Source organism: Ursus americanus, chromosome 14, assembly GCF_024610735.1.
Source record: "Ursus americanus isolate L20-20 chromosome 14, mUrsAme1.1.p, whole genome shotgun sequence".
In the NCBI taxonomy this organism is placed as follows: Eukaryota; Metazoa; Chordata; class Mammalia; order Carnivora; family Ursidae; genus Ursus; species Ursus americanus.
Genome location: NC_142140.1, coordinates 2,198,726 through 2,225,036, shown reverse-complemented (window position 1 = coordinate 2,225,036; position 26,311 = coordinate 2,198,726). Strand labels below are relative to the sequence as shown.

The 26,311-nt window shown below is 47.7% G+C and overlaps 1 protein-coding gene across 2 annotated transcripts in view; it reads right to left on the bottom strand.

The window, feature by feature from the left end:
• Positions 1–26,311, bottom strand: part of EEFSEC (eukaryotic elongation factor, selenocysteine-tRNA specific) — a 249,398-nt gene that overhangs the window by 160,569 nt on the left and 62,518 nt on the right. For both annotated transcript variants that reach the window (XM_045812372.2, XM_045812374.2), the window contains exon 2: positions 1,977–2,184. In XM_045812372.2, the coding sequence (XP_045668328.2) occupies positions 1,977–2,184 (208 nt within the window). The remainder of the gene's footprint in view (positions 1–1,976; positions 2,185–26,311) is intronic.

Below are 26,311 nucleotides of genomic sequence, written 5' to 3'. Positions count from 1 at the left end.
AATCCTTTCCAGTACGGGGGTTGTTCTCCTTACCCTCTGGGCACTGAATGAGGACAGAAGAAGTTTCAGGGGGACAATTTCCCCTGGATGTGTGATAAAGTCCATAATTTGACCTTCAAGCAATAAATTAAAATAGGAATAGTAATTTAAAATGCAAGTGAGAATTAGCCTTAAATTTAACCAATTGAAATAGTTAATATTAATTCACCCTTAATAGTACCCAAGCCCTTCCCACATAGCAAATGATACTGACATTGTATTGGGTTTTTATGCAGGAGTCCAAAGGACCTGTTCTCCCCTTTCTGACAAGTAAATAAAACGGCAGGGAGATCAAATAACTCACTAAAAAGAAGATATAATTTTTTATCTTCCTTTTTACAGTCTCATATCCACTTCCGTTGGGAATAACAAAGTCTGAATTCTTATGCAACACTTATCTAAATGTGTCGATTTTATCGGATTGATGAATTTTGCTAACAAAAGGCAGCGCTAGGAAATCTTTTATGACATATTTGGCCCATTCACAGGCCTGCAGCTTCAATTTAACCAACTTGAGAATTCTGAGGGAGAGCTGCAGGTGTGGGATCTGAAAAAAAAAACCATAAATGGGAAGGCATATCAATCTTTATGACGGGGAAACAAAAACACTCTCTACTTGCTTGCCCTCCACAGGCAGGAGAAGGAGAGGTGGAAGGAGCAGGATATTGTCTCGGGCTGCATAGCAAAGAGGAAGCATCGCTGTCTCCCAGTGACCGCTATTTAGTATTGATCAAAAGGCGCTGGCCCAGAGAGGAAGAGAGGAATTGATAAAACAATGAGGTTTGCCAACACTCTGTGCTCAACAAGGACATTTTCTCATTTTCTTGACCACATCAGAGTAAGTCACTCCTGCAGGCGCCTGAGTGAGCGGGTGGCTCTCTGTCCCACAGTCCCCACATCCCTCCCACCCCCCCAATGCTGCAGCAGCACTGCCACCTTGCCATCCCCATGGACGGTAAGCAGAGTCAATCACTTGACAAGGCCTGTTGCTTCTCCTGTTAAAGGTCTCCCCAGGTCAGCCTCCCCTCCCTCCACGGCCTTAACGCAGACCACACTTCTCTCCCTGGGAACACCACCACACTGTCTCTCCCTGTCTGTTCTCTACTCCCCCTGGATCCTTGTCACCGAGCCATCCTTCCACCTACTGCCAGCCATCTCTGGATAGGAGAACCTTTCAGCCACTTCCTTGCTCAGACTCTTTAAGGACTCCCTACTTTCTGCAAGACGAAATCATAAAACCCTTGGTGTGAAGTACTATGAAGGTCCTTTGTGATCTTGTCTTTCCTGGTCTCCCCTCCAACAGCAAAGTCTGCCCATCCATCCAACCATCCATCCACCCAATTTTACAGGCCTCTGTGACAGAAACACGTAGTCATCCAGCAAAACCAATCTCCCCTTTTCGATAACTGAGTTGTAGCTAAGCAGATGTGAAGGGATCTGTTTCCTGGCCTCTCTGACACCAAGGTGTGGGTGACATGAGCAGGTAGGACTGAGTCCTCCCTCACCCACAGAATCTGTGAGAAGGGTGTGTGCCCCTTCTAGGCCCAGACATTTCCTGACACACTGGACTCTCCCGCAAACGTGAACGCAGTAGTGCCCGTGCCTGCTTTGACCACGTAGACAAGGACTCACCCTACAGTGGAATGGCAGCAAGATGGAGGAAGCCTGGGTTTCTGAAAGCTGTGCAGAGAAGAACCCCCCCAACTGTTCACATTAGGAAATTACCTAGGAAATCAACTTCTAGTTTCCTTATGCTTCTGTATTTTTTGGTCTCTTGCAACAGCACCTTAGCCTTTACCCTTGATGAGAGTAAGTGCCAGGCAAGATCCCATTTACTAGGACGCATGGGTAACACCTGCCCAATCTATGTTGATGAAATGAAGTGTGCCCCAGAGCCAGCTTATACAAGTGGATACGCCACTCATTAACAAACCTACTTGGTGTTTTCCAGGGTCTTCTGCATTTTCTTGGTCATTTTATCGATGGCTGCCTGTCTCTTTCCTTCAGCTAAGAGGTCTATTTTGTTTAGCACCACGACCAACTTCTGGCAGGCAATCTGCCCGATCACAAGGCACTCCGCTGACTGGGTCTGCATCCCTTTGGTCACATCAATGACCAGCATCATCAGATCAATGATCTGGGCCCCTGCAAGGAGAGCGAGAAGACAAGGTTAAAACAGGAAATGGGGGAGAGGACTCTGCAGAAAGTGGCCTGACGTTTGAGGTTAAGGAAAATCCACCACGTATTAAGATAAAAGTGGCTGGGGTGGGAAAGGAAGGACCATGACACACCTTCTAGCTCTGGCCACGGGTGAGGGACTCTGACTGCGTGATTTCACGGAGTCCGCATGACCGACCACCAGGAGGGATGGGCATGTTACCTCATCTGGAGAGGAGGAAATTGAGGCCCATGAAATACAGAGAGCTCACCCAGAGCCCCAGAGCCAGCATGCAGCAGGGTTGGGGGACCCCAAAACCCACACCATTTTACTGCCTCAATGTTCTCATTTTCATTCCATCCTACCTAGGAAAAATTGTCCAAGCAGGAAAAATCCAAGTTTTAGACTTGGCGAATGTCTAGAGATTTGGCTTTGCCAAGACAGCAGATAGACCAGAAAACTAACGGGGAGACGTGGGAGGTGTCTCCTCTGTGGCTCCTGGGTCTTCCCCTCACAGTAGTTCGGCTCATCTTGATCCTCTCACACATGGCTGCATCATAGCTACGCACTTTTTTTGTCCTTTCCGTTCTGGGCGGGATCTCTTTCTCTTTCAGGGAGGTTAGGTGCAATCCAAGGTTCAGCTAACTCAATAGTGAATACCATGTATGTAAATACGTGCGTGTGTCTCTATACATACATGTGTGGGTGCATGTGTACGTATGTGTGTGTTGTGTGTGTCTGCATTCTGTATTACGTATGCATGCCTGGTTGTGAGCATGCCCTAAATACACCTGAGCTGAACAATAGCAGAGGGACAAATTACAGAGGAGTCAATGAAGGGAAGCTGCCCTGCCCCATGTTAGGAAAACTAATGTTAGCCAATGAAGGGAATGTGTCCTTCTTAATAGGATTTGAAGTAGTTTTACAAAAAAAAAAAAGTTATTTTGCGGATACAGGAATATGCAGATTATATTCCCCTTTGCCCCAGAAGGGATTTTTAGGACAAATTATCATCATGGTGATACCGAGGAAGACTCTCTATGGGTGACCCATGACCCAAGCTCACTCCTGAGAAAGGAGGCAAGGTGAAGGGGAAGTCTTTCCTGTTGACACCTTTACCGTGTGTGCTAGTCAACCACTTAATCTCCACAACCAGTGTTTCAGAGGAAGGTGGGACTCAGAGTCACGGGGGTACTTGCTCTAGACCAACTGGCACCAAAGGCCACCAGACACCAGGGAGCCTGGCTCCACTACTGAAGCACTCTTCCCTGGTCACCACGGACCTGCACAGCGCCTCTGGCCTCCCCCAGGAGAAACAGTGTCTCTGGCTCTAGGAAGGCCTCAGAACGTCCCAGCTGTCCTTCCTGCCCCTTTGCTCTGCCCTTCCCAGCCCCTTCTTCTACCTCACCCTGTCCCAGCGACAGAGCGGAGCTGTGGACAAAGGGGCCGGTGCTCACGGCAGCCAGCATGGACATCTCCCTCATCCTACCAGGCAGTAAGACCTAGGCCTCTACTATAGCCATAAGGGGTTGGGGGGATACACTGGTTCTATCACCTACACCTTTTAAACAACGGAGACCTAAAAACCCCACCACCTGATAAGACTCCCTCTCGTATCTACCAAATCACCAACTCACCTCTGGCATCCATACCCCATCACACAAGTCAGGCCCACATCAGACATCCCCTAATGGAGAAAGACTTGTCCTTCACCTGGGACTTGTCCCTCTGAAATCCAAACAGCCTCCCAGAAGGAACTTTCTACAACTATATGACTGATTCATACACTGAGCCAGGTTAAATCAATATAACCTCTATGGATGTCAATTCAGAAACAGCTATCAAAATTCACACTTTGACCCAGCCAAGCCCACATACATGCTCATGCTTGTTGTAGGTACAGCTGGAAAACATGTAAATGTCCATCAGTGGGGGACATATTAAAAATAAATCATGCTACATCCATACAGTAGAACACTATCCAGCCCTGAGAAGGAATGAAGAAGCTCTTTATTTACTCCCATGGAACAGTGTCCAAGGTGGAGCGAGTGAGAAGAACTAAGGGTGGACAATGTAATCTGTGTTTAAAAGAGGGAAAAGGGGTGTGTGTGTGTGTGTGTGTGTGTGTGTGTGTGTGTGTTGTATGTGAATGTTTGCTTCCATATGCATAAAACATGTCTGAAGGAATGCAAAAGAAACAACTAACTTTTGGTTGTCTGTGGGAGAGGAGCTAGGTGACAGGTACGGGATGGAGTTAGAAGGAGACCTGACTGCATGTTCTTCTGAACCTTTTTTTTGGTGAAGACTTATTTATTTGAGAGAGTGTGCACACACATGAGTGGGTGAGAGGGGCAGAAGGACAGAGAGAGAATCTCAAGCAGACTCCCCACCGAGCATGGAGCCTGATGTGGGACTCGATCTCATGACCCTGAGATCATGACCTGAATTGAAATCCAGAGCTGGATGCTTAAATGACTGAGGCACCCAGGCGCCCTCTTCCATACCTTTTAATTTTAAACAGAGGTGTGTACTATCCACTCAGAAATAAATAAAATTAAGTATATAACTAGATAAAGAAATAAAACACTGATCTGACTGTGTTGTTCCTCTGCTAAGAGCCCTCGCTGTCCTCTTACTGAAATGGATCTTGTGGTGTAGCTTTGGGCCCCTCCCTTCTAACTCGCAGTCCAGGCACACTCTCCCTGCACTGAGCACCATGGAGCACCTCACAGAGCCCTTCCCCGTGCTCCCTGCCCTGCCCCAAAGGCATATGCACACACCTGTGAATACACACACACACACATACACACACACAAAGCCTGGGCCCAGCTCACCCCAGAAGATGTGACCTCTCCTCACGTCCTCCCACCACAAACAAACCTGTCACCAGTCATAAGGATGTGTGGCCAAGTGTTAAGGCAGGATGGGACAAAGCCTGCAGGTGAGTGGGAGGAGGAGCACCCTGAGTTCCCAGCCTATGAGCCATTCTCTGGGAAGACTAGAGAGCCACCCTCACACGAAACAGTCCCAGCACCCGAACAGGTGACCCCCAATTCTAGTGGGCAAAGCTGTACCCACAGAGCCAAGGCTACTCTATCCCATGGATGACTTCTGGACTTTTCAAGAGTAATTCCAGCTGCCTGGGCTCCCTCTAGAACCTAAACATCATCCCCCACCTAACCCAAACTATCCCCGACCCCACTGTACAGATGAGAAGTCTGGTGATTACACTTGGTCTCTTGGCAAATAGGTGCTAGAGGAGTGATCTGAACCCTGACACCTGTTCTCACCTCTGTGCAACATGGCCCCTCCTTCCGCACAGGTACCCAGCCACTTTCCAGCCTCCTCTCCCACAGTCCTCACCCACTCCCCACTTTACACTGAGAATCAAGGCGTGCACCACGATTATCCTTACCCCTCCCTGCCCTGCTTTTGCTCTTGGTCCCTACTCAGACTTCACGTGCCCCTGGCCCTTCCTCCCTGCCGACTCCAATGCTCAGACCACAGCCTGGGCTGTCAATCTGGATTCACAGCACCCAGCACGAGACCCAGCTCAGGCACGGCTTGGGCAATCTTTGTTGGGCTGACCTGAGCAAATGATAGCTCCCCCCATGTCCCGACACTTCCTTTTTTCGGAGATTCAATTCTTTGTTGGTATATAACACTACCCAGGAATGCCTTGTCTGGGCCCAGTGGCTGGAGGGGGAAGGATGCATGTATTCCACACATTTAGCCTATCTCACTTATGATGCCTGTTGGGCTCCTGGGGACAGAAATGAAACTGGCCTGACAGACCCGGAAAGACAAGTGCAGATGGGCCCCAAACACTCGGGCTGGTCAGGCTTTCTTCTGCTGCCTTACTCCAGCATCTACAAGCTGCCTCTGTTGTGAGGAGCACACAGCTCTGCTCCCAAAGGCCAGGCTCTTGAGCACACCCACTGTGGCGCAGCCAACCAGGCACTTCTAAGGAGACCAGAGGTCACAGCGACTTGACAGGCCCCCCTGAGAACCAGGGGTCAGGAGCGGGGAATTGCCCGCTGCCCAGCAGCAGCTCTCAGTTACTCCCGTTTCTTCATCAAACTTTTGATCAGACGACAGGAAGTGACATAACTGGCCCGTCTTGTCTTTTTCAAAATCCCCAGTATTTCCACAGAATGAATCAAACAGTGTCCTTCCCAATTCCCACGAACCCAGGGTAGGAAACCATTCTGAGACGAGAGGGGCACAGCGAGCAAGTGGGCGGGAAACACAAGTCAGGAACTTGCAGCTTACAAATGACCCTCTATATTTTTCCGTCTATCAGAGCTTTTCATCTAGTTGTTCTGACTACAGATCCCTTTAAAGGTTCGCAGAATAATTATAACAGGGTTAAAGTTTCTCAGTACTTTAAAAAGTTACAATTTCCAATTCTGTAGATTATATATCTTAATCATTTCAAAAATAAAAATAAAAACTTTCAAAGGTCAGCATTTAACAAAGTGTAAGTTATCAGTGAGATATAATTTTCCTTCTGAGACTGAAGAAAAAAATGTGTGTTCAGAGAAAAATGTTTCAGCTAGAGAAACTGAATATAAAATTTAAAACATTTCAGCAACCTCAAAGTTACATCTTTAATCAAAACCTCCTAAAAAGGAGAAAATAATATTAAATTTAAAATAAAGAAAAATGTACTTTTAACTGGTGACGTATTAAATATTCAATAAACAATGTAAATACATTGTCATCAACAATACAAAACTATAATGGCTATTTCTACCCTATTATTATGACCCATGTGCTGAATGCATCAGACCTCCATGTGCCTCAGTGTCCTCGCATGCATGAGGACGGGGACGAGCCCAGTTAGTGGGCTGCAGAGAAGACTAAAGGAGACAACGCATGGGAAGGGCTCAGAACAGCACCGAGGCCAAAGGAGATCTTCAATAATGTGAGCAGCTCTGATTGGTTTTCCTTTTACAACTCCTACTGTGGCACACACACAGTATTCTATAGATTTGCTTCTTGTCTTAACTGCACCTCAACTTTGCCATGTGGGTATCACAGACGAGAAAACAAAGGCTCAGAGAGGTGAAGTGACCAAGTCAAGGTCAGGAGCAAGGACTCAGTAAGAGCAGTGTGAACTTGGGCCCACTAACTTCTTTCTACCACAGCATCCTGTGTCCCTGAGCAAGCCTGTGTCCAGAGTGAAGCACTTGCTCTGTACGTGGGTAGGGATGCACATGCATGCCCCTGTGGGTGCGACAGGACAGGACAGCAGGGGTCAGACGTCCCCCTCGGGGCCCAGGACGGGAGGAGAGGATGCGGCTCTACAATCCCAAGGTGCCGTCATTATTACTCTTGTTTGTATTCATTTATTCAATGTATTGCTTGTTTCTCCATTTTACAGGCAAGAAGACTGAGGCTCAGGCATGTTAAATAACTTGCTCCAAGCTATCCAGCTAGGGTGAAAACCCAGTATTGGACTGACACCAACACAGGCTCACCTGTCCTGGCCCTGACTTTCTGCCAGAAGTGTCAAGACTTCTATCCCATGGGGGCCATTTGGCCCCCTTCTGGAGAGTCCACTCATGTGCATGTCCATTTTGTGCATCTTAGTTTTCCTCCCTTCACATACTTTCCCCAAAGTACAGTGACCTGGAGTTTCCCTCTCAGATTCCTACTGGCACAGTAGAGTGTACAACTGTGTACCAGCGATGTCTGTCCTGCCCTCCACAGCATAGAATCAGAGGGTTTGGAAATGGAAGGGGCTTAGCAAAGAATGTCAATGTGCAGCTGGGGAGCCAAGGGCCACGAGTGGGAGGAAGAGGCGAGAGCAGGGCTTGGAGGCATCCAACCAGGCATTCAAATCACAGCCCCAGTGGGGACCTCTGCTTCCTCATCTGTAAATCAGAATCTAAACAAAGATGCCCACTGCAAGAGGTTGGCAGGGGACTCAAAGGGGAAGGCCCGCCAAGCCCTCAGTAAGCGGAGCTGCATTTAGGGCTGTCAGTGCTGAGCCAAGCTCTCAGCCCAGCCTCACATTCAGAGTCGTACTGCTCCCACCTGTCCAGGAACCCCCCCAGGTAAACACATGCGGGCAAAGGAGTGAGGTTACTGGCCGAGTGTGGACAGTGGAGAAGGAAGAGCTCGAGGAGTGGTCAGGTGTGGGGCCCCCATGGTATCCATGGGCCTAGCACCTACCTGGGCACAGGCGGTGTGTCTGACTTGTACACCTGCCTTCCAGCCCCTCTCCTCACCCTCCCTGCCTCTCTTTAGGACCTGCCTCCCCCATTGGAGTCACACATTCGTGATGTCCCACGCCGCTACACAACCGCCAGAGTCCCTTCACCCACTGCAGGACATGCCAGGAGTCCAACAGACTAGAGGCACTGACCAGGCCCAGCCCCTCCAGTGGGGGACCAGAAAGCCAAAGGAGATCCCGGTCACTGGAGGAGGCTCCAGTGCCCGTGACCCTTGTTCCTACCAGATGATCATTTTCATGAACACCTTCAGACAAAGGGAAGTTTCTTAATGCTATTTACCCTCTCTGAGCTCTAGTTTCTCATCTGTAAAACAGGGACAACAACTCCATTTTGATTTCTACAGACCTGGTGGAAAATCTCAGACAGGAAGGTAGGAGACAGCCCAGAGGGATCGCATACTTCCAAGTGGGGCACGTGAGCGAAAGAATCCTAAGAAGGGGGTGCTGACCTTTAGTGTGTGTGGGGGGGGTAAGCAGCAGCGGCTTGGAAGCCCACCTTCAGTGCCCTGGCAGGCACCAGAGAGATGCAGGGACAGGGCAGGGAGGCAGGGAGTCTGAAGGGCCAGCCCCCAAGCCCAGGAACCGCTTCCCTCTTGCCAGCTGGGGAGCCTCAGGCAGATAGAGCTCCTGACCTCTCAGAGCCTGGGATTCCTCCCCTGTAGCCAGCCGATCTAGAGACAACACCTTAAGGGGCGGGGGCCTGCACAGCGCATGGCATATACTAAGGGCTCAATAAACACGAGCTGCTATCATATCGGTACTTGTATCACGAGGCCCAGTACCATAAAAGCTCAAAAGGGGCCATCTTCTTCCCGCAAAGGCCCCAAGCCCTTTACAGGCCAAGAAGAAGGGAGAGTATTAATGGCAGCATGAAACAAATACTAACAATACCTCCCTCAATCCAGCAGTATCCATGAAGCCCCTCACAGGGGAAGTGGTGAGTGCCAGCCAATAGCCAGGAGCACCACGCTCGCCAACGGGCCGGAAGTCCTTATTGTTCTCAGCCAGCCTGCAAAGGTAGGGTCTTCCACAAACATCCTGCTGAATTCCATCAGACCAGCAGGGAGACACCCGAACAGGAGAACCTGGGCAGGCAGGACTGGACATCTTCAATAAGTCATCAAGGTCCCACGACACGTTAACAACACCCCCCCCCCACAACTCCCTATTGCCTCATACCCTGGCATTTATGCCACCAGCCGGCTCCTAACAGGCACATGGGCTCATGACTCCTGCTTGACGTGTGTTAGCTCTGCCCTTACCAAATCCCATGAGGAGGAGACTCTCTCATTTTAATAAAGAGCAATCTGAGGTCTCATCACACCACAGTAAACAGTAGAGGCAGGGCTAGAACCCAGGGCTGAGAAACTTAAAAATGTCTTCCTTTTTCTATGGCCATTGCTGCATCTCCTGGGAACTCTCCAGTATCCCAAAGAGCAAGCGGGAAAGGCCCTGAGGATGGGAGGAGGAAAGAGAGCGGACAAGGTGAAAAGGCAAACCGCCAGGGTCCTCTAGGACGCATCCCAAACCAGAGGCATGGTCCTCCAGGAGGCAGCGAAAGGAGGCATTCATCAGCACCTAGAGAAACCCGGGAGAGGAACAATGGGAGCGATGTTAGCAGCGGAGGAACAGGGGAAACAACAAAGAGAGCCCGTGTAAGAGACCAAGGAAACAAATACACAGCTGTGGACAAGACAGCAGACACATAGAGGTGCTGGGCCTCCGCCAAAAGGAAGAAAAGCCAAAAAACAATAAACGCTGGTGACTCGTGGCAAAACCCCCGAAGAGCTGAGAGAGGGCGGTGGTACAGAATGAGACCCGCCGGCTGCGAGATAGGGGTGAGCAGCTTTCCTTCTCTGGGCCTCCCTGTCCACATGTGTCAACAGGGGAAAAGCACTCACCTGGGACACGGGGACAGCAGGCAGCCATCTAGAGAAAACTAAAGTTGAGGCTCTACCTCACACTCACACCAAAATAAATTCCCAAGGACCAAAGCTTTAAACATAAAAATATAAAATCATAAAAGTCCTGGAAGAAAACATGTGAAAAAATTTTTTATAATCTTAAAACAAAACAAAACCCACCTAGGTAAGACACAAAACGCAGAAAGATATAAAAGAAAAAAAAAAAAGACTGACAAATTCAACAACATAAAAATCAAACAATTCTGCATGGACAAAAATATGATAAAGGCCAACATGACTAGGGACACACTAGCCACAAAGGACTACTCTCCTTAAAAGTTAAAAAGCTTCTTCAAACTGATAATAAAAAGAGCAGTGATCCAATCAAAAATGGCAACAATCTCTACAGAGAGCTCACACTAAGCACACTGACTGAGCACCTCCTACTTGCCAGACCTTAGACTGGTGCTTGGCACACCAGTGATGAGGACAGATGACAGTCTTACAAGACGGACTCACTGGCCAGTGAAGTAAAGCTAAAAGCCAACGACACATATAATACGTCGAGTCTCCAGAAGCAGGGAGGATGGTTAAGTGTCCTAAGGAAAAGAGAGCAAGAAAAAACGGCTCAGGAATGTACAGGAGGCAGGAGGGTTACAATTTTAATTCAGGCTGTCAGGATGGGCCTCACTGAGAAGGAGATATTTGAGCCAGGACTTGGAGGAGAGGAGCTGGCAGTTAACCAGGGGAAGAGCACTCCAGGCCAAGGGAGGGTCCGGTACAAAGACCCGATGGGGTGTCAGGGGGTCTGGGTGTCCAAGGACCAGCAAGGAGAGTGGGGTGGCTGGAGGGAAGTCAGACAAGAAGCAAGGGCAAAGAAAAGAAATACACAAGCTCAGACATATAATAAGATGCCTACCTTACCTATAACAAGAAAAATGCAAATTGAAATGATGCTAAGACTGTAGTTTTCACCTGGTGGGTTGACAAAAATAATACCACAAGACGAGTAATAAGTCCTTGCCCTGCCAGGTGCTGCTGACTACACACGCTGACTCCTTGAACCCTCCACACAGCCTTGCATCACTACCCCCATTTAGAGATGAGATTAGGTCACAGGACTGGGAAGAAAGGGCTAGAATTCAAAGTCAAGCTCTGCCACTCCAGGGCCACACTGTCCTTCCAAACACTGATGACACCCTGCCACTAAGAATGTGGCCTGTCCATTTGGGACATGTGCTGACAAAACCTCTTTGGAGGCCATCCTGGCAACAGCCATCAGAAGTGTATACTGTGATTCAGCAACACCCCCCATGCAAATGAGGCACATTCAAGGCCACCGTTGCAACTTGACTGCATTAGCCAAAACATGGAGCCAGCCTAGTTGCCCGTCAGGAGGGAGGCTGTTACCTACATTACAGTATAACCACATAACAGAATATTACACAGCTACTAAAAAGCACACAGCGGTTCTATTCCCTGAGTGGACGTCTCGCCAAGGGGGTGTACACAGTATACTGCCACTTCTACATGTTGTGCATGAGAAAGTGTATGCCGAAATCACTGTCCTTGGAATTTTTAGAAGAAACTGATCACAAATGTTTGTCTCTGGGGAAGTAAGCCAGGTAAGCAGGGACCCAGGCGCATGGGGGATCTACTTCTTACTGTCTATGCTTTTGCACCTTTTCAATTTCAAACCACACACATATATTATTGATTCAAAATCAATTTGTTTTTAAAAAAAATTTTTTAAATTACTTACCTTATGGTTAGTAAAAGGACCAAAAACAAGTACACGGAAAATAAAACACTATTAAGTTCTAGCCAGACACAGTTGCTACCATAGGTACGGAGCTCACCATGTTAAGAGAAGTGTTAAAGCTCCAGACACCAAACAGAGAGACAACTTTTCCTTAATGGACTTAAAGGATTTAAAGAACCCTGAAGACAGAATAACTCTCTTGCAGTGCTTAATGTCTCTTAATGCGGTACCTATGCACACATAAAAACATCTCGGACATCATTCTTGGCAGGCATCTCTCCTACTGGGAAAGTCTCCTTAAAGAGCCTGCACTTGATTCTACAAGTTATAACAACGCAATGTTGGGGGATGGGGGGCAGAAGAGAGATGGAGGTAGACCTCATTACGTCTGTCTAGGGGTCATAAAGATGTTCTGTTAATGACATTCTGTCCTTCCGCAAGATCGATGTAGGAAACACAGACCTGTCCTCAATCCCCATCGGCGGTTGTCAGGCTTGCTGGAGAGCAACCCCCATGCCCGGGTGCACCAAAACCAGACAACACATTCAGAGACGGTCCTGAGGATAACTAAAGAGTGGAGGGCATGTGGGAGTTTTCTGTACTACTGCAAGTCTTCTGTAAGTTTGAAATTATTTCAAAACGAAAAAAATAAATAAAACAATGACTAGAGTGTCAACAAGTTGGGGAAATAGGAGAGAGAAAATGAACATTCATCGAATGCCCAAGAATGCAACATGCACACTATTTCAATCAATCTTCACAACAGCCCAAGAAGGAGGAATTTATTATTATGCACACTTTCTATAAATGGAGAAACGGAGACTTGGAGAGATCTGAAGTGACTCTCCCACAGTTGCACAGCTACCAAACTGGAGGTATGAAGTCAAATCCAAAGCAGTATGCTACCACAGAGCACGTGCCCACCACAAGGCCAAGGGAAGAGAAAATCAGGAGCTGCCAAGTTCAGAGGTTGAGCCCACATGTTCCTCATTGGAGGGAAATACAAAGGAAGTGATCTTGAACAGAAGCATGAAGGAACTCAGGTAGATTTATAAGAGAACTTCCTGAGAGGCAGGGCTAGTGAAGATGTAGATGACATCTTTACACAGTTAGAGGGCTCTTTGCTGGAGGTCTTCAGAACAGTTGTGTTGGGCTGCGGGCAGGGAGTGTGAATTACACCAGGGCTCCCTGTCCACGCACCACCTCTGATCTCTGCCATGACTGTGGGTACCACTTCTACGGTTATTTACTTACGTGGGCTAAGTCATTTTTTAGAACTCAAACGCATTTATATTTAAAAGAACTTTACACGACAATCAATGCATGAAACTTGCCACAAGTAGGAGGTAAGCATTAAGATAAATAGAATGAGGACACAAAGCGATGTGGTGCAATGTTATTAAACTCTAACTAGATAATGCCGGCTGCTACAGCTCTGACCCGGAGGTCTGCTCGCTGCTGAAAAGGGATCCGCAAGAGCACTAAAGCAAGTCTCTCTCCGACCAAATGGGAGGGACAGGACGAGAACTGGAATAGGCATGACCTTCCAAGCCTGTCAAGCGGGAGTATTAATCACGGGCCAGGCACCACCTGTACCAGCTCCTCATCACCGGGCCTGTGGCCCACCCCTCGGAGGCCCTGGAACAAACACCATTCACATTGCGCCCCTTGGGAGAGCAGCAAAGGCAGGGTCGGGCATCGCAGCAAGAGCAGAAGTGTCCGCACTCCCTCGGATCACAGGGCCAAAAGGGGTGCTGGCCTCTGCCATCCCCTTTCCGGATGGAGGCAGACGCACAGGTTCTGCGAGGCCTCGACTCCCCACTTTCACAGGGAGTTTGGCCTGTTTGCTTCTTTAAGCTACTGTGTCATAGTCTATCTGGGGTAATCTTTTTAGCTGACTTTGCACAACAGTACAACTCCTGTTCTAGAGCAGTGAAAAGGAGCAGAAAATAGAATTTGAAATGTAGAAATAAAATAATTGTGGGCCATGAGCTATAATTTGATTTCATGCTTTACAAGGAAATGAAAGAAGCCTTCCTTAAAATGTACGGTTTCTGCTCCCTCTCCCCTGTAAGTCCCCTCCCCCCCTTTTTAACCATTTTAGGATTTCCTCCAGCACCGAAGAGAAAATAGGATTGTGGAAAATGTTCAGTTCTCAAGTGTCACTGCCACTCAGGGGCAAGCTCGATTTTAATGTGCACTTCCCATTCTGGGTAAGAGGAAATTCTTCAATTAATAACCGGGTGTGCGGAGGCCAGTCTTTAAGGTTTAATCAATTTCATCTGTACTTAGGATAAAAAGACTGACTATTCTACTTTTTTCCCTCTCGTTTTCCTTCTTTAAAAAAATAATAAAATGAATGTTTTATTTTAAATTCTTTGAGGTTCGTATCTCCTGTTTCAGGAAATATTGTCTATTTCATGCGGTGAGTATGAAAACTTCCCCCCTCCTTTCTTACTTTTGCTAAGAATCTTTTTTCAAAAATAACGAAATTATCCTCTGCCCTCATACACTCTAACAGCTCGGGAGATGATACGAATTATACAGGATTTTGGCAGACACCTTGGGGTGGGGGGAGGGAAACAGAGAGACAAATCACCAAATATGGATGCAAGAACTTCTTCTGGACAAAATAAGAGGTGGACACGGGAATGTAAATTACAAGGAAAACCCGTCCTAGAGTGGCCGAGGCGAACTTCACAGCACAAACCTCCCCTAGGAAAGAGACCATGCCCCGTGGGTCATCAGGTCTCTCTCAGGTCTCTCAGCCAGGGGTGGGCACAGGAAGGTGGCCCAGAATCTCAGAATTAAACCAGGGAGTGCCCCCCATCAAGTAGTACGAATCAATATCGAGACTTGGTGATTAACCAGAAACAGCAGGACCTTAGGAGGGACAGAGAATTCCTGAACCTTTGTTAACGTGGTCACTCGACACTCTTGAGTCTGCTCAGCTCCCCGGGGCAGAGGCTACAGTCAGGCCGCATGGTGGAGGGTGAAGAACACAAGCCGTGGGGAGGGTCAGCTCGGATTTAAGTCTGAATCTCTGCTCCACTTACCAGCTGCTGTGTCTTTCACGTAACACCCTGGGCCTGTTTCTTCATCTGTGAAATGGAGATAAAACCACCACTAACCTTTTAGAAAGTTATGCACCTCATATAGTGCTTGGAACAAAGAAGAAGGTACCTGGTCCACAAGAACAGGAGGGCCCAGCATTACGGGGACCTGGGTAATTCAGTGTATCCCTGGTCTTCCCAATGCTTTGATCAAGGTGCCCTGGGGAAAATGTTACTTTTTAAGTCAATATTTTCACTAAAACTCCATAACCCTAGGGCCCTGTCAGTGTGATTTCCAATGTGAAAATGAGCAAGAGGCTCACCGTTTGTAACAGTGGCTACCAGTTATTGAGGGTCTAAACCTTGCTGGCCGCAGTCCCAGGCAATAGCCATCTATATATGAGAAACCGGAGGCTCAGAAGAGTAAAGTAAGTGCTCACTAAGTGTGAGGGAGGAGGGCATGGAGCTGGGGAGGGAAGACAGCAGAGAGGGGAGGGAGGCAAAAAAAAAAGGAAGCAGACAGTGGGGTGAGAGGTGCAGAGATAGTTCGGGCCAGACGGCTCAACTCCTACGGCTAGGTCATGGTGGAATTGGAGCCAAACCTGGGTCTGCCTCATCTGAGGCTATTTTTGGTCCACCAGGCCTCCCCCCTTGAAGTGGCACCCGAGAGGATTTCTCTTGAAGACAGCACCCTGTGATCCCGAAGGGAAACTCTGCAGGAAGTCTCACCAGGAGTCTTTCCATCTCTAGGAGCAGGCAAACCCTGGGTTTCAGGGTACACACATCTTCCTTTCCTATGGAGTGATATGAGGAGGAACACTTGCAGGTGTGCAGCCTGCACAGAATGAGGGCCAAACGTACAAGGGCGAGACATACACAGTCTCTTCAGGGAACGTGCTGGATCCTACTTCAGCCTCCCCTAACTGCATGTCTAATGAGACTTGTCCAAGGGCCTTTACCTCTCTGAGCCTGTCTTTCCCATCTGTAACATGGGGATCATAAAGTATTTATAGGTCAGTGCGGGGCTCACAGATCATGAATGCAAACCTCATAACCCAGGGCCCAGCACACAGCAGGTGCTTAACCGTGGAAGTGATAATTATCAGTATTCTTGGACGTGAGTTCTCATTCTCACAAATTCCAGCACTGGACAAGGCCCCATCCTGGAATGGAGACTGTGAGCAGCTCTGTTCCCAAACATCAAAGCATGCAAAGCCCAGGGGGCACCTCAACTGAGTGACATGGGCTAGGCACAAGACAAGGTGTCAGTCTAGAGGGAACTGAAATGCCAGTGCCCTGGCTGGAAAGGACAGTTTCTCTTCAGCTCCAGCCCATGTGGCCAGACAGGAATGTGGGCCTGGAGTTGCCAGATCTTCTGATTTTTCAAGACAAGCCAAAAATCTGGACTATTATATGAAATTTGCCAATTTTTAAATGTTGACAACCAATTCAAAAAAATGTTTAAACTGTATGGCCCAAACAAAACATGTCCATGGGCCAAAACTGGCCCACAGCTCCCCAGTGTGAGATCTGGAGGGAATTTTCTCTAGAAAGGAAAGTTGGAAGACACAGAATAAACATCCAGCTTCTCTGGCTGTTACCTGTCTGAATCAGAAAAGCACTCAAGATCAGTCGGCTGAGCTGGGAGGTTTGACACCCCATGGCCAATGGCTGCTATGTCCCACATTTGGCCTTGATGGGGGTGGGGAAGGTGGATGCCAAGAAGGGTTGATCCTGGAGGAAAAGGACCATAGCTGGGGGACAAGAGGCCACAAGCTTGGGGTCAAACAGCTTGGACCTGGCCTCGCTGGGCCACAAGGCGAGCATGGTCCCTCCCTGGCCTCAGCCTCCTCCCGACACTCCAACATTCTGGACTGAGGCCCTTGCCTAGTACAGCAACATCATATAAACACGGGGACGACAAAGTGCCCACCTCAGCATAGAAGCAGTTCATGCACATAAATGCTACAAACACTGTCTGATGTGTTATTTTCTCGCTGGTGGAGTTTCTTCCTACAGTTTCAAGCACAGGTTTCCATACTGAGTCTCAAAATACCCCCAGTGGGTAGAAAGTCCGAAAATAACTTAAGACAATGATTTTCCTGGAAGAATCAAGCAGGAAAACCTCAGAGACACCAGCTGGAATTTCCTGCAGGGCAGAAGTTACCCTTACTGAGTCTTTGGTACAAGCCCTTTTTCCACAAGAAATGAGCATTGTCCTCATAGCCAACATTTAATGGGGTGCTTCCTATGAGCCAGGTACTGTTGTAAGTGCTGTGTACGCATCAGCCCATTTAATTCAGTCCTCCTAGCGTGTAGGTACTATTATCAACACCCTCGTTATGCAGATGAACACATCAAAGCACAGAGTTTAAATCACTTGCTCCAAATCAAAGAGCTAGTTAGTGGCAAGGACAAGCACTCTGTGCCCAGAGCCCTGGTTTCTAAAATCACTGGGCTACCCTACGTGGAGAAGGCAGTGGGAAGACCAGGGCTCCCACTGAGGAACAGACAGGAGGGCAATGGGTTGGGCCTCCCCCCATGAGTGTACCTTCCAGCCCCATCCACCACTCCCCATGCCTCCTCATGCTCCCTGATCCAGCCACGTTCTTGCCCACCCCAGGTTTTTGCCTTGGCACGAAGACAGGGGCCTAAAGCACTCTCTTCATTCTGTCCCTTCTCCTGGCACTTCAGCCTTCCAATTTCAGCTCTGATGTCACCCCCTAGGTATTTCCCTGACTCACACTGGTTTGGATGAGGTGGCCCTCCCTGGGGTCTCAAGGTGCCCACACTGCCCAGAAGAGCCCTGTCCTGCAATTCACTGGCTTCCCTGCAGCCTCACCCACCAGCAAAGGGACCGGGCTGACTTTTTCCCACAGAATCCCTCACACCCAGCAACACAGAGTAGGTGCTCAACAAATATTTACGGAGCAAAAAGGCCAGGAGGATTAAGCTTTTCAAATTACTTAGAATGTCCCCTCTATTAGCAATTAATAGACTCTCCACTACTCTTCAGCGGTGACATTCTAGTGCACTCCAAAAACGTATGCGTGCTTGCTCAGAAACAGAAAGAAAAGGAAGAAAAGCTGAGCGACTGAAGCAACTGTGCCAGGGCCAGGACCACACGCCACGAAGATCAGGTGGCCCGGGACCTACAGAGAGGGGTCCCAGGGGCCGCCAAGGGCTGTGTTCACTTGGAGAAGACCCCAAGCAAACCCCTAGTGGGGGGATGGGTCCTCACATGTCCACTTAACAAATGAAGAAACGGAACTCAGGGTGGTCAAGAAACTCATCCACTGCTGCCAAAGACAGAGCTGGGCCTCAAACCCCTTCCACCATCGTGAAAATGGGGTCCATCCCACACAAGGCAGGGCAACCAGGGCCACTCTCCCGACTCCAGCACGCTGGCTGTTCTGAGAAACAATGGTTGTTGCTGTGGCCTCAGACAAACAGGCCCTTGTAGAAATGGGTCCCCAGAGCCCCTCCTCTGAAGCACAGAAACCAAGGCAGGGCATTCAGAACAAACCCCAAGCTGAAGGTGCTGGAAGGGCAAGGCCCATCTGGAGCTTCATGGAGTGAAACGCTGAGACTGAGGAGTCACTGAGCCTGAGAGAGTGGACTTGGGAAACTGTTTACTGGGGAAACAGGAGGAAAAACGAAGAAAAGAAGGGGGAAAATCTACCATAAAAAGTAAGTAAAATCAGCAAAATTCCTTCATGAAAAGGGTGGAATTAGCATATGGCCTCAGCTGCCAAGTGAGGCCATTGAAGCAAGCAATGTGAATGAGTTCAAGATACAATTAGACATTTTTCTGGACGGAGACAGAGGGGGCTGAAGAAGGCATGGCAGGCCGCATTTCAGATGGAGCAGCAGGAACACATTTCACTGCACAGCGGCCTGCAGAGCCCACCGTGTGAGAGCCCTGTGCAAGCAGCCACAGGGACGGGGCACAGAGGGCAGGCCAGGCCCATACTGGGAAAGGCTCTCCCTCCCCACTATTTTTTTTTTTCCAAAGGAGAAGGAGATTTATTGAATATGTCGCAAGACAGTGGCAGACGGGACAGCAGAGGAGAGGCTGTCCACTCTCCCTCCCCACTCCTGACCCAAAACGCCTCATACAGCACCTGCAAACCAAGCTACCCAGGCGCTGAAATAAAAGTTCACTTGTATTCCACTCCATACATCTATATGTGGTCATCTGGGCCGGGTCCCAGGCCCTGCCCTCGAGGAGCTCCCAGTCGGATGGGGGAGACACACACAAGCCCGAAATATCAACATAGGGAAGCACATCCCAGTAAGATGAGGCGTTTCTGCTAAGCAAGCACAGAAGAGGGGAATTTATCAACTGGGGGGAGGGAGGAGGCCGGAAAGCCAAGAGAAGAGGCCGTTCCGGGCAGAGGACACAGCAGGAGGCTACGGAAGCCCCAGCTGCCAGCGCCTCACAGAGGATGCTGAGCATGCAGTTCCCCGGGATTTTGGGGGAGAGGGCCAAATCACCTCGAGCTCTGTGAAAAAGGACGGAATGACCAGAGGCGCCAGCCGCTGGCCCGTGGACCAGATATGACTCAACGGCAACAGCTGTTCCCAATCTTCTCCAGAGCGCAGCACATGTGGCCCACCCAGGGAACAGAAAAGGCCGGGTCCTTGTGAGGGACACAATTTATTAGGCCCTCTCGAGCCCAATTGGTTCTGATGTCCTCCTTTATGTGGCTCGCTGCACGGGCCCTCTAACTTTGTCAAGCTCCTGGGCCCCGTTCCCTTCTAGGTGAGGTACATGTTTACGCCAGTCACTCCAAAAGGACCACAAACATTTCCTTTGTGTTCTCAGCACACTCGCTGGTGAAGAGCATTTCCCCAGCCCCCGAGCTCCAGCCCCAACTCTGAGCTGGGTTCTGCCCCCCACACAGTCTAAGAGAACAACCTCTGCCAATCTCTTACGTCAATGAACTGGGTCTCTCGATTTGAAACTAGAAATAATCCGTAACACTCTGAGAAGAAAAAGAGGCAATTCCCGGACTAGGCGAGCACCCAGACCAGGTGGAGAGGAGTGACAGCACACAGGGCAAGTGCTCCGCACTGTCCTTCCCTTCTTCTCTCCGATGCCCCACAAAAGCGGGGCCCCTGGCCACCAGACCACCTGTACAATAGCAAGGGAGAGAGGAAAGGGCTGTGGGAGGTGTTTGGCAGCAGGGGACCGGGGCGGGGGGGGCGGCAGGGTGCAATGGCTGGTGCTGAGGCAATGCTCTGTCCTCCTGCCTGGCACAGAGAGATGGGGTTACACTCACATTTATGAACAACCACTCTGCCTGGCACGTGCTGGGAACACTTTCACCTTTATTCACGTAGTCTTCACAACAACCCTGCAAAGGTGAGTACTGTAATTCCATCTTCCAAAGGCAGAAGCTGGATTACAGAGGTCAATGAACATGCCCAACGCACAGTGACGGGTGGCAAAGCCAAGATCCCAGGGGCCATGCTCCTCCCTAACCCTTCAGAACTCTTTATAGCCATGTGTCCTCATTTTAGGGGGCCTTGCCATTGCCCTTGCCCCAAAAGGGGGTCCTCAAGAACAGACACAGAACCAAAGAAGAAACCACACTGGCCAGGGCTGGGGCTGGAACCGCCTCACCGTGGCAACTGGTGCCATCTTCCAGCGAGGAGCTGCACTGTGCTGGTGTGAGGCTTCCTGGGCGGCGCTCACCTTCACCGGGCCTCTTCTAGCTTTAGCCCCTAAACCTGTGGGCTGAAGCTTTAGGCTGAAGTTACGTGCTTCATCCCACTATGGGAAAGCACGCCGAGGCAGCCAGGCATAGGGCATAAAATACAAAACTCACAGAGGCATGAACTCGAGTCCCAACACAAGCAGATGGCCTGAGGCGGCCAATTTACCTCTCTGAACCTCAGGTTCCTCCCCAACATCAAGGACCTGGGGATACATGTGTCTCTATCCCTTTCACTTGGGGGGGGCATACTTGAAGAGTATTTTTTGAGAAAATTGGGAAGATTGTAGTATGATACCAAGGAATTGTTAATATTGTTAGCTATGATAACGCCATTGAGTTATGCAAGGAGATACCTGTATTTTTAGAGAGAGATATAAGTATTAGGTGTAACATAACTTGAGATCTCGTGAATTTGTTTTAAAATACTTCAGGGAAAAAAGGGAAAATAGTTGAAACAATTATGGCAAAATCTTAGTAACTGTTAAATCTGCATGATGACTATACAAGAATTCATTCTAACTTGGGTATGTTCAAAATTTTTCATTAAAATCAGTAAACAATCAGGGCGCCTAGCTGGCTCAGTTGGTGGAGCACATGACTGTTAATCGCGGGGTCATGAGTTTGAGCCCCACATTGGGTGCTGAGATTATTAAAAACAAAATAAACTTTTAAAAACAGGTGTATAATTAAAAAAAAATAAACCAGTAAACAATCAAAAAACCTCCTGGAAGACAGACTCTAGCAACAAAGAGATGAAACCAAATAAGAACTTGGGAATGAGGAAGCATGCACAAAAGGGCTCGGGATGGCTGTGGAAACCATTTAAACATAGACTCAAGTCTAAAGAACTGCGATATTTATCCATTCATTAAAATTATGTGCCTATTACATACTGACTGTATTACTTACAATTCTTGAAAGAAGAGATACATACTACAACTGATTTCACTAAAACTGATTAAGAAAAAAACGTGGAGGGGCGCCTGGGTGGCTCAGTCGTTAAAGCGTCTGCCTTCGGCTCAGGGCGTGATCCCGGCGTACTGGGATCGAGTCCCACATCGGGCTCCTCCGCTATGAGCCTGCTTCTTCCTCTCCCACTCCCCCTGCTTGTGTTCCCTCTCTCGCTGGCTGTCTCTCTGTCACATAAATAAATAAAATCTTTTAAAAAAAAAAAAGAAAAAAAAGAAAAAAACGTGGAGCAGAACAACGAAAACCAGGAAGACATCTCAGAGCATGGCTTCATTTTGGAAGTCAGAAGCTTGAGAAATCCAGGCTTCAGTATGTTCATTAGAGATATGAAGTCACTACTGGTCCAACCATTACTACCTCTGCAGTAAATAAGCTGTAGATCTATACAAGTTTTAAAAATTAGAGAAAATCACATAGAAAGTAAGAGAAATAAAGAATAGAGCAAGGAAGCATAGAAAATGTTTTGAAAAAAATAGAACATGACAAAAGATCAAAAATATAATAACAAATGTAAAAGAGATACACTAACCTATTAAAAGAATGGGGTTTTTAAAATACAAAATATAATCTTATTTTGATGTCTTTGGTTGGGTGGCAGCATTTGAAATGATTTCTTCTTTTTCTTTCTTTCTCAGCTGTATTTGCTGATTTTCCCACAATGAGCACATACATTTCATGACTGCTTTCAGTGGGCCAGGCACTGGTCTAGGCACTGCACAAAGATTATCATACAACAACCCTATGTTGTTAAATTTTCCATTGTACAGATAATATTGAGACACAGAGATCAACCTTTCATTCTCTTAGCTAATAAAAGCACAACTTTGTACATAAACTCTGGAAAGTAACTGGAAATATATATACCATACATGGTGAGTTGCAAAGGGAAAGGTCCCCAAAAAGACTGCCCTCACTTCACACACCAGCCACAAGCTCAGGGGTCCCCAGGCCACATCCACTGGCTGCGAATCTGGGTGGTTCTCACAACACCCCTCAAATTAGATATTTCACTAAAACAACTCACAGAACTGAGGAAAGCACCATACTTTCAATTATGGCTTTATTATGAAGGGATTTATATACAAATCAGGACTAGCCAAATGAAGAAACACATAAGGCAAGATCTGGAAAGGTATCTCTCCCCACAGAATCAGGACATGTCACCCTCTTAGCACATTAGTCTGTTCACCAACCAGGAAGCTCCACTGATCCTCAGCGCCCAGAGTTTTTACTGGGGTTTCATTAACATAGGTGTGACTGATTGCATCACTGCCCATGAGATGAACTCAATCTCCAGAGGTCAAGAGGGTGTCTGTGGCTCAAAGTCCCAACCTCTAATCACATGGATGATCTTTCAGGCATGAACAGCCCATCCTGAGTCTTCCCTTTCACATGAAGTCAGGTGTGGTCAAAGGACCACCATGAACAACAAGGACACTCCTGTCACTGGGGAAATCCCAACGGTTTTAGAAGCTCCATCCCAGGAACAAAGGATAAATATCACATTCTTTATTATATAACAATATGGCTAAAGTATGTTCACATATCACTGCCCTCCATGCCCCCCTCTACCCCGCTACAGAATATAAGTCCCCACCTGTTAATGAACCTATCTCATTTCTCATAATGTGTTCTAAAGAATAATCTGAAATGCCAACAAATTTATTGTAGTGTCATCAAGAGGAGTGAATAAACACGGTAGAGCAAGACAATGCAATACTATGGAGCCATTAAATATGTTTTCAAAGAATATCTAATGATATAGAATAAGGCTCATGGTTCAAAAAACTTTTGAAGTCAGGTCTAAAATGTTATATTCAGCGGGATCCCTAACAGAAAAAAAGAATATGTCAAAGTATTAAAAGGAATTATCCTGAGTAACTACATTTTTATTTCTTCTTTATATTTCCTTCTATTTTCCAGATTTTCAATATGTATAAATTACTTCTATATTAAGGAGAAAAAGGCTTTTAAAAAATAACACATGAAGAATAAAACTACATATGCTAGCTTCCATGAAGTATTAATAAGCTAATTAATCTGAAATTATATGGCAATGACTGCATTTCCAATATTTAGAATTTCTTTTTGGGTCTTCTTCAAATCCACCTATTCTTTTTTCGTAATGTCCTAATCTCACTATGGATTCTATTCCTTTATTTACATTTCAAACATTTCTTATTTTAAAGCCCCTTTGATTTGTTTTATGGTTTCTAGTTTGTAGGATATGCGTTTTCACACTTGTTGTCTATAGAATGTCTTTTTCATGGTGGTAATTCTCCTTGTATGCCTTGTGATTGGTCCGTAAATTCATCCCTAGCAAGCATTGTTTTCTGTGGGAGGTCCTACATGTATGTGACTGAAGTGCCCTGTGGGTTCAGGAGCTGTGGTGGCCAGGGCCATATGGCTTCACCAGTGTTGACATTAATTTCTTGGCTCAGGGTTTCCAGAAGCACCAATGATGTGAATATGAGCCCTGCATCCAGGTGCATGCAGTCGGGAATTCTGTCCTCTCCTGGGCAACAGGAGCTCTTTCTGTGCTCACCTTCCAGGGTGAGCAATTTAATCTTGACCTGTTGGAGAGGAACTTTCCTGGTTCATTTTCTTAATTTATGAGGTGACCCTTCACATCTCCAGTGAAACAATGGCTTCCAGTCCTATTCAAGGCTGTGAATCTGACTTCCTTTTCACGTCTAGCCCTTGAAGATGTTCCTTTCCAGCTTCTGAACCTAGCTGTATATGTCTGCTTCTCTTAGAGTATCTTCCCTTCACCCAGCGTGTCAATCAGTCTGGGACACAAGGCTCCCTGCAGCATGGCCTCCCGTGTTAATGGGAAGTCTGAAAGAATGTGGTAACCATAGGGGTCAGGTGTGGCACACCTTGAGGAGACCTGATATCATGCCATTTTTACCACTCGAAAACATGGGATGGAAACTAAATTTACTGGAAGTAACTAGAAGTCATTCTGGTGAACAGAGAACTATTACTGGAGTTGGGCTGTAGTCTCCAAGCCACAAAGACCTGGACTTGAACCCGGGTTCCAACAGCTTTGTAGTCTAGGGCCGGCTCCTCTGGCCCAACACGCACCCACTGGGATATGGGAAGAACTGGGACTAAGGCACAGCGTGCCGCAGAGGGAACGCAGGCCTGAAGCCTGGTCTGCTGTCGGCAAACTGAACTTTGCTCCGCCTAGTCTCAACAGTACGCATTTATCCATCGGCTGGGGTTGTTTCTCCCAGTTCCTTCAGGCAGGCACAAAGTCAGAGCTGCAGAGCAGCGTGTTAGAAGTGGGGAGCAGTAGAGCACAAGAGTCCTGAGGAGAATGGTTACAGGAGCTTCTTACACCCGGAGGAAGCCTCACACTGTGTGTCTAGTAGTGGCCGTAGCCATATGTCCCCATGGGAACTTGGGAGAATCTGGCCAGTCAAGCCTCTGTCTGAGAGCAGGTTGTGGTGTCTCCTGCTTCCTGCAGTGGTCTTCCTATCATCTGACATTGAAGACAATTACATCCTCTATGTCTGTGAGCACTTCTGCACTAATGACATCACTGGCCACATTGCAACAGCCACAGAAACACCCTAACAGAGAGAGCTCAGTAAGTGGGAGTTATCACCACTACGCCCAGTTCTACTGCTAGGGAGGTAACGTGTCCAATTCATTCAACGCCAAAGATAATGCCTGAAAACAACTCAGGCACCTTTGGACGAGAGCATAGACTCTGGAGCCAGAATGTCTGCCTTCAAATCTCAGCGCCACTGCTTATAGTTTAGTGCCTCTGTGAAGTTACGCTCTCTGTCTTTGGTTTCTTTATCTGCAAAATGTGGATAACAGTACCTATCCCATAGGGTAGTGATGACAAATACATGTTACCATGATAAAGTGCTCACGGCAAGTGTTATGGGAGGGTTTGCCATTATTATTATTGTTAGCTATTCTTTTTGCTCAAAGTGCTAGTGAGCAGAAATCCTGAACTCCCAAGCACACAACTCTAAGTATACCTATGGCAATGTTTTCCCTAATAAACTCAGATGGCAGGGTGGTGCTAGATCACGGGGACACACTGAAAGGGCACTTCTTCAAGATCCATTTAATCAGTACATCTTTATTTAGTGTCTACTATTGTCCAAGAACTGCTCTAAGAGGTGCGGCAGTTTAACGAAACAAACAAGGTCCCTGTCCTCGTGGAGTCTGCATTCTAGTGTGAGATGCAGATACTTTTACAAAGAGATCAAAGCTATGCAGAATATAAAACAGTATTATGGTATATAGACCAGTAGGGTGCAGTGGGGCAATATTCTAAAAAGAACAGTCAGGAAGGTTCTCTTGGAAGATAAACGGGACGAGTGTTCTCAGCAGAGGAAAGAGCAGATGAAAAGACGCTCGTGGGAGAACAGCTCTGAGTGGCCGGACACAGAGGGCAAAGGGGAGGTGACAGGGGATGGGGCTGAGTCATGTGGGTCCT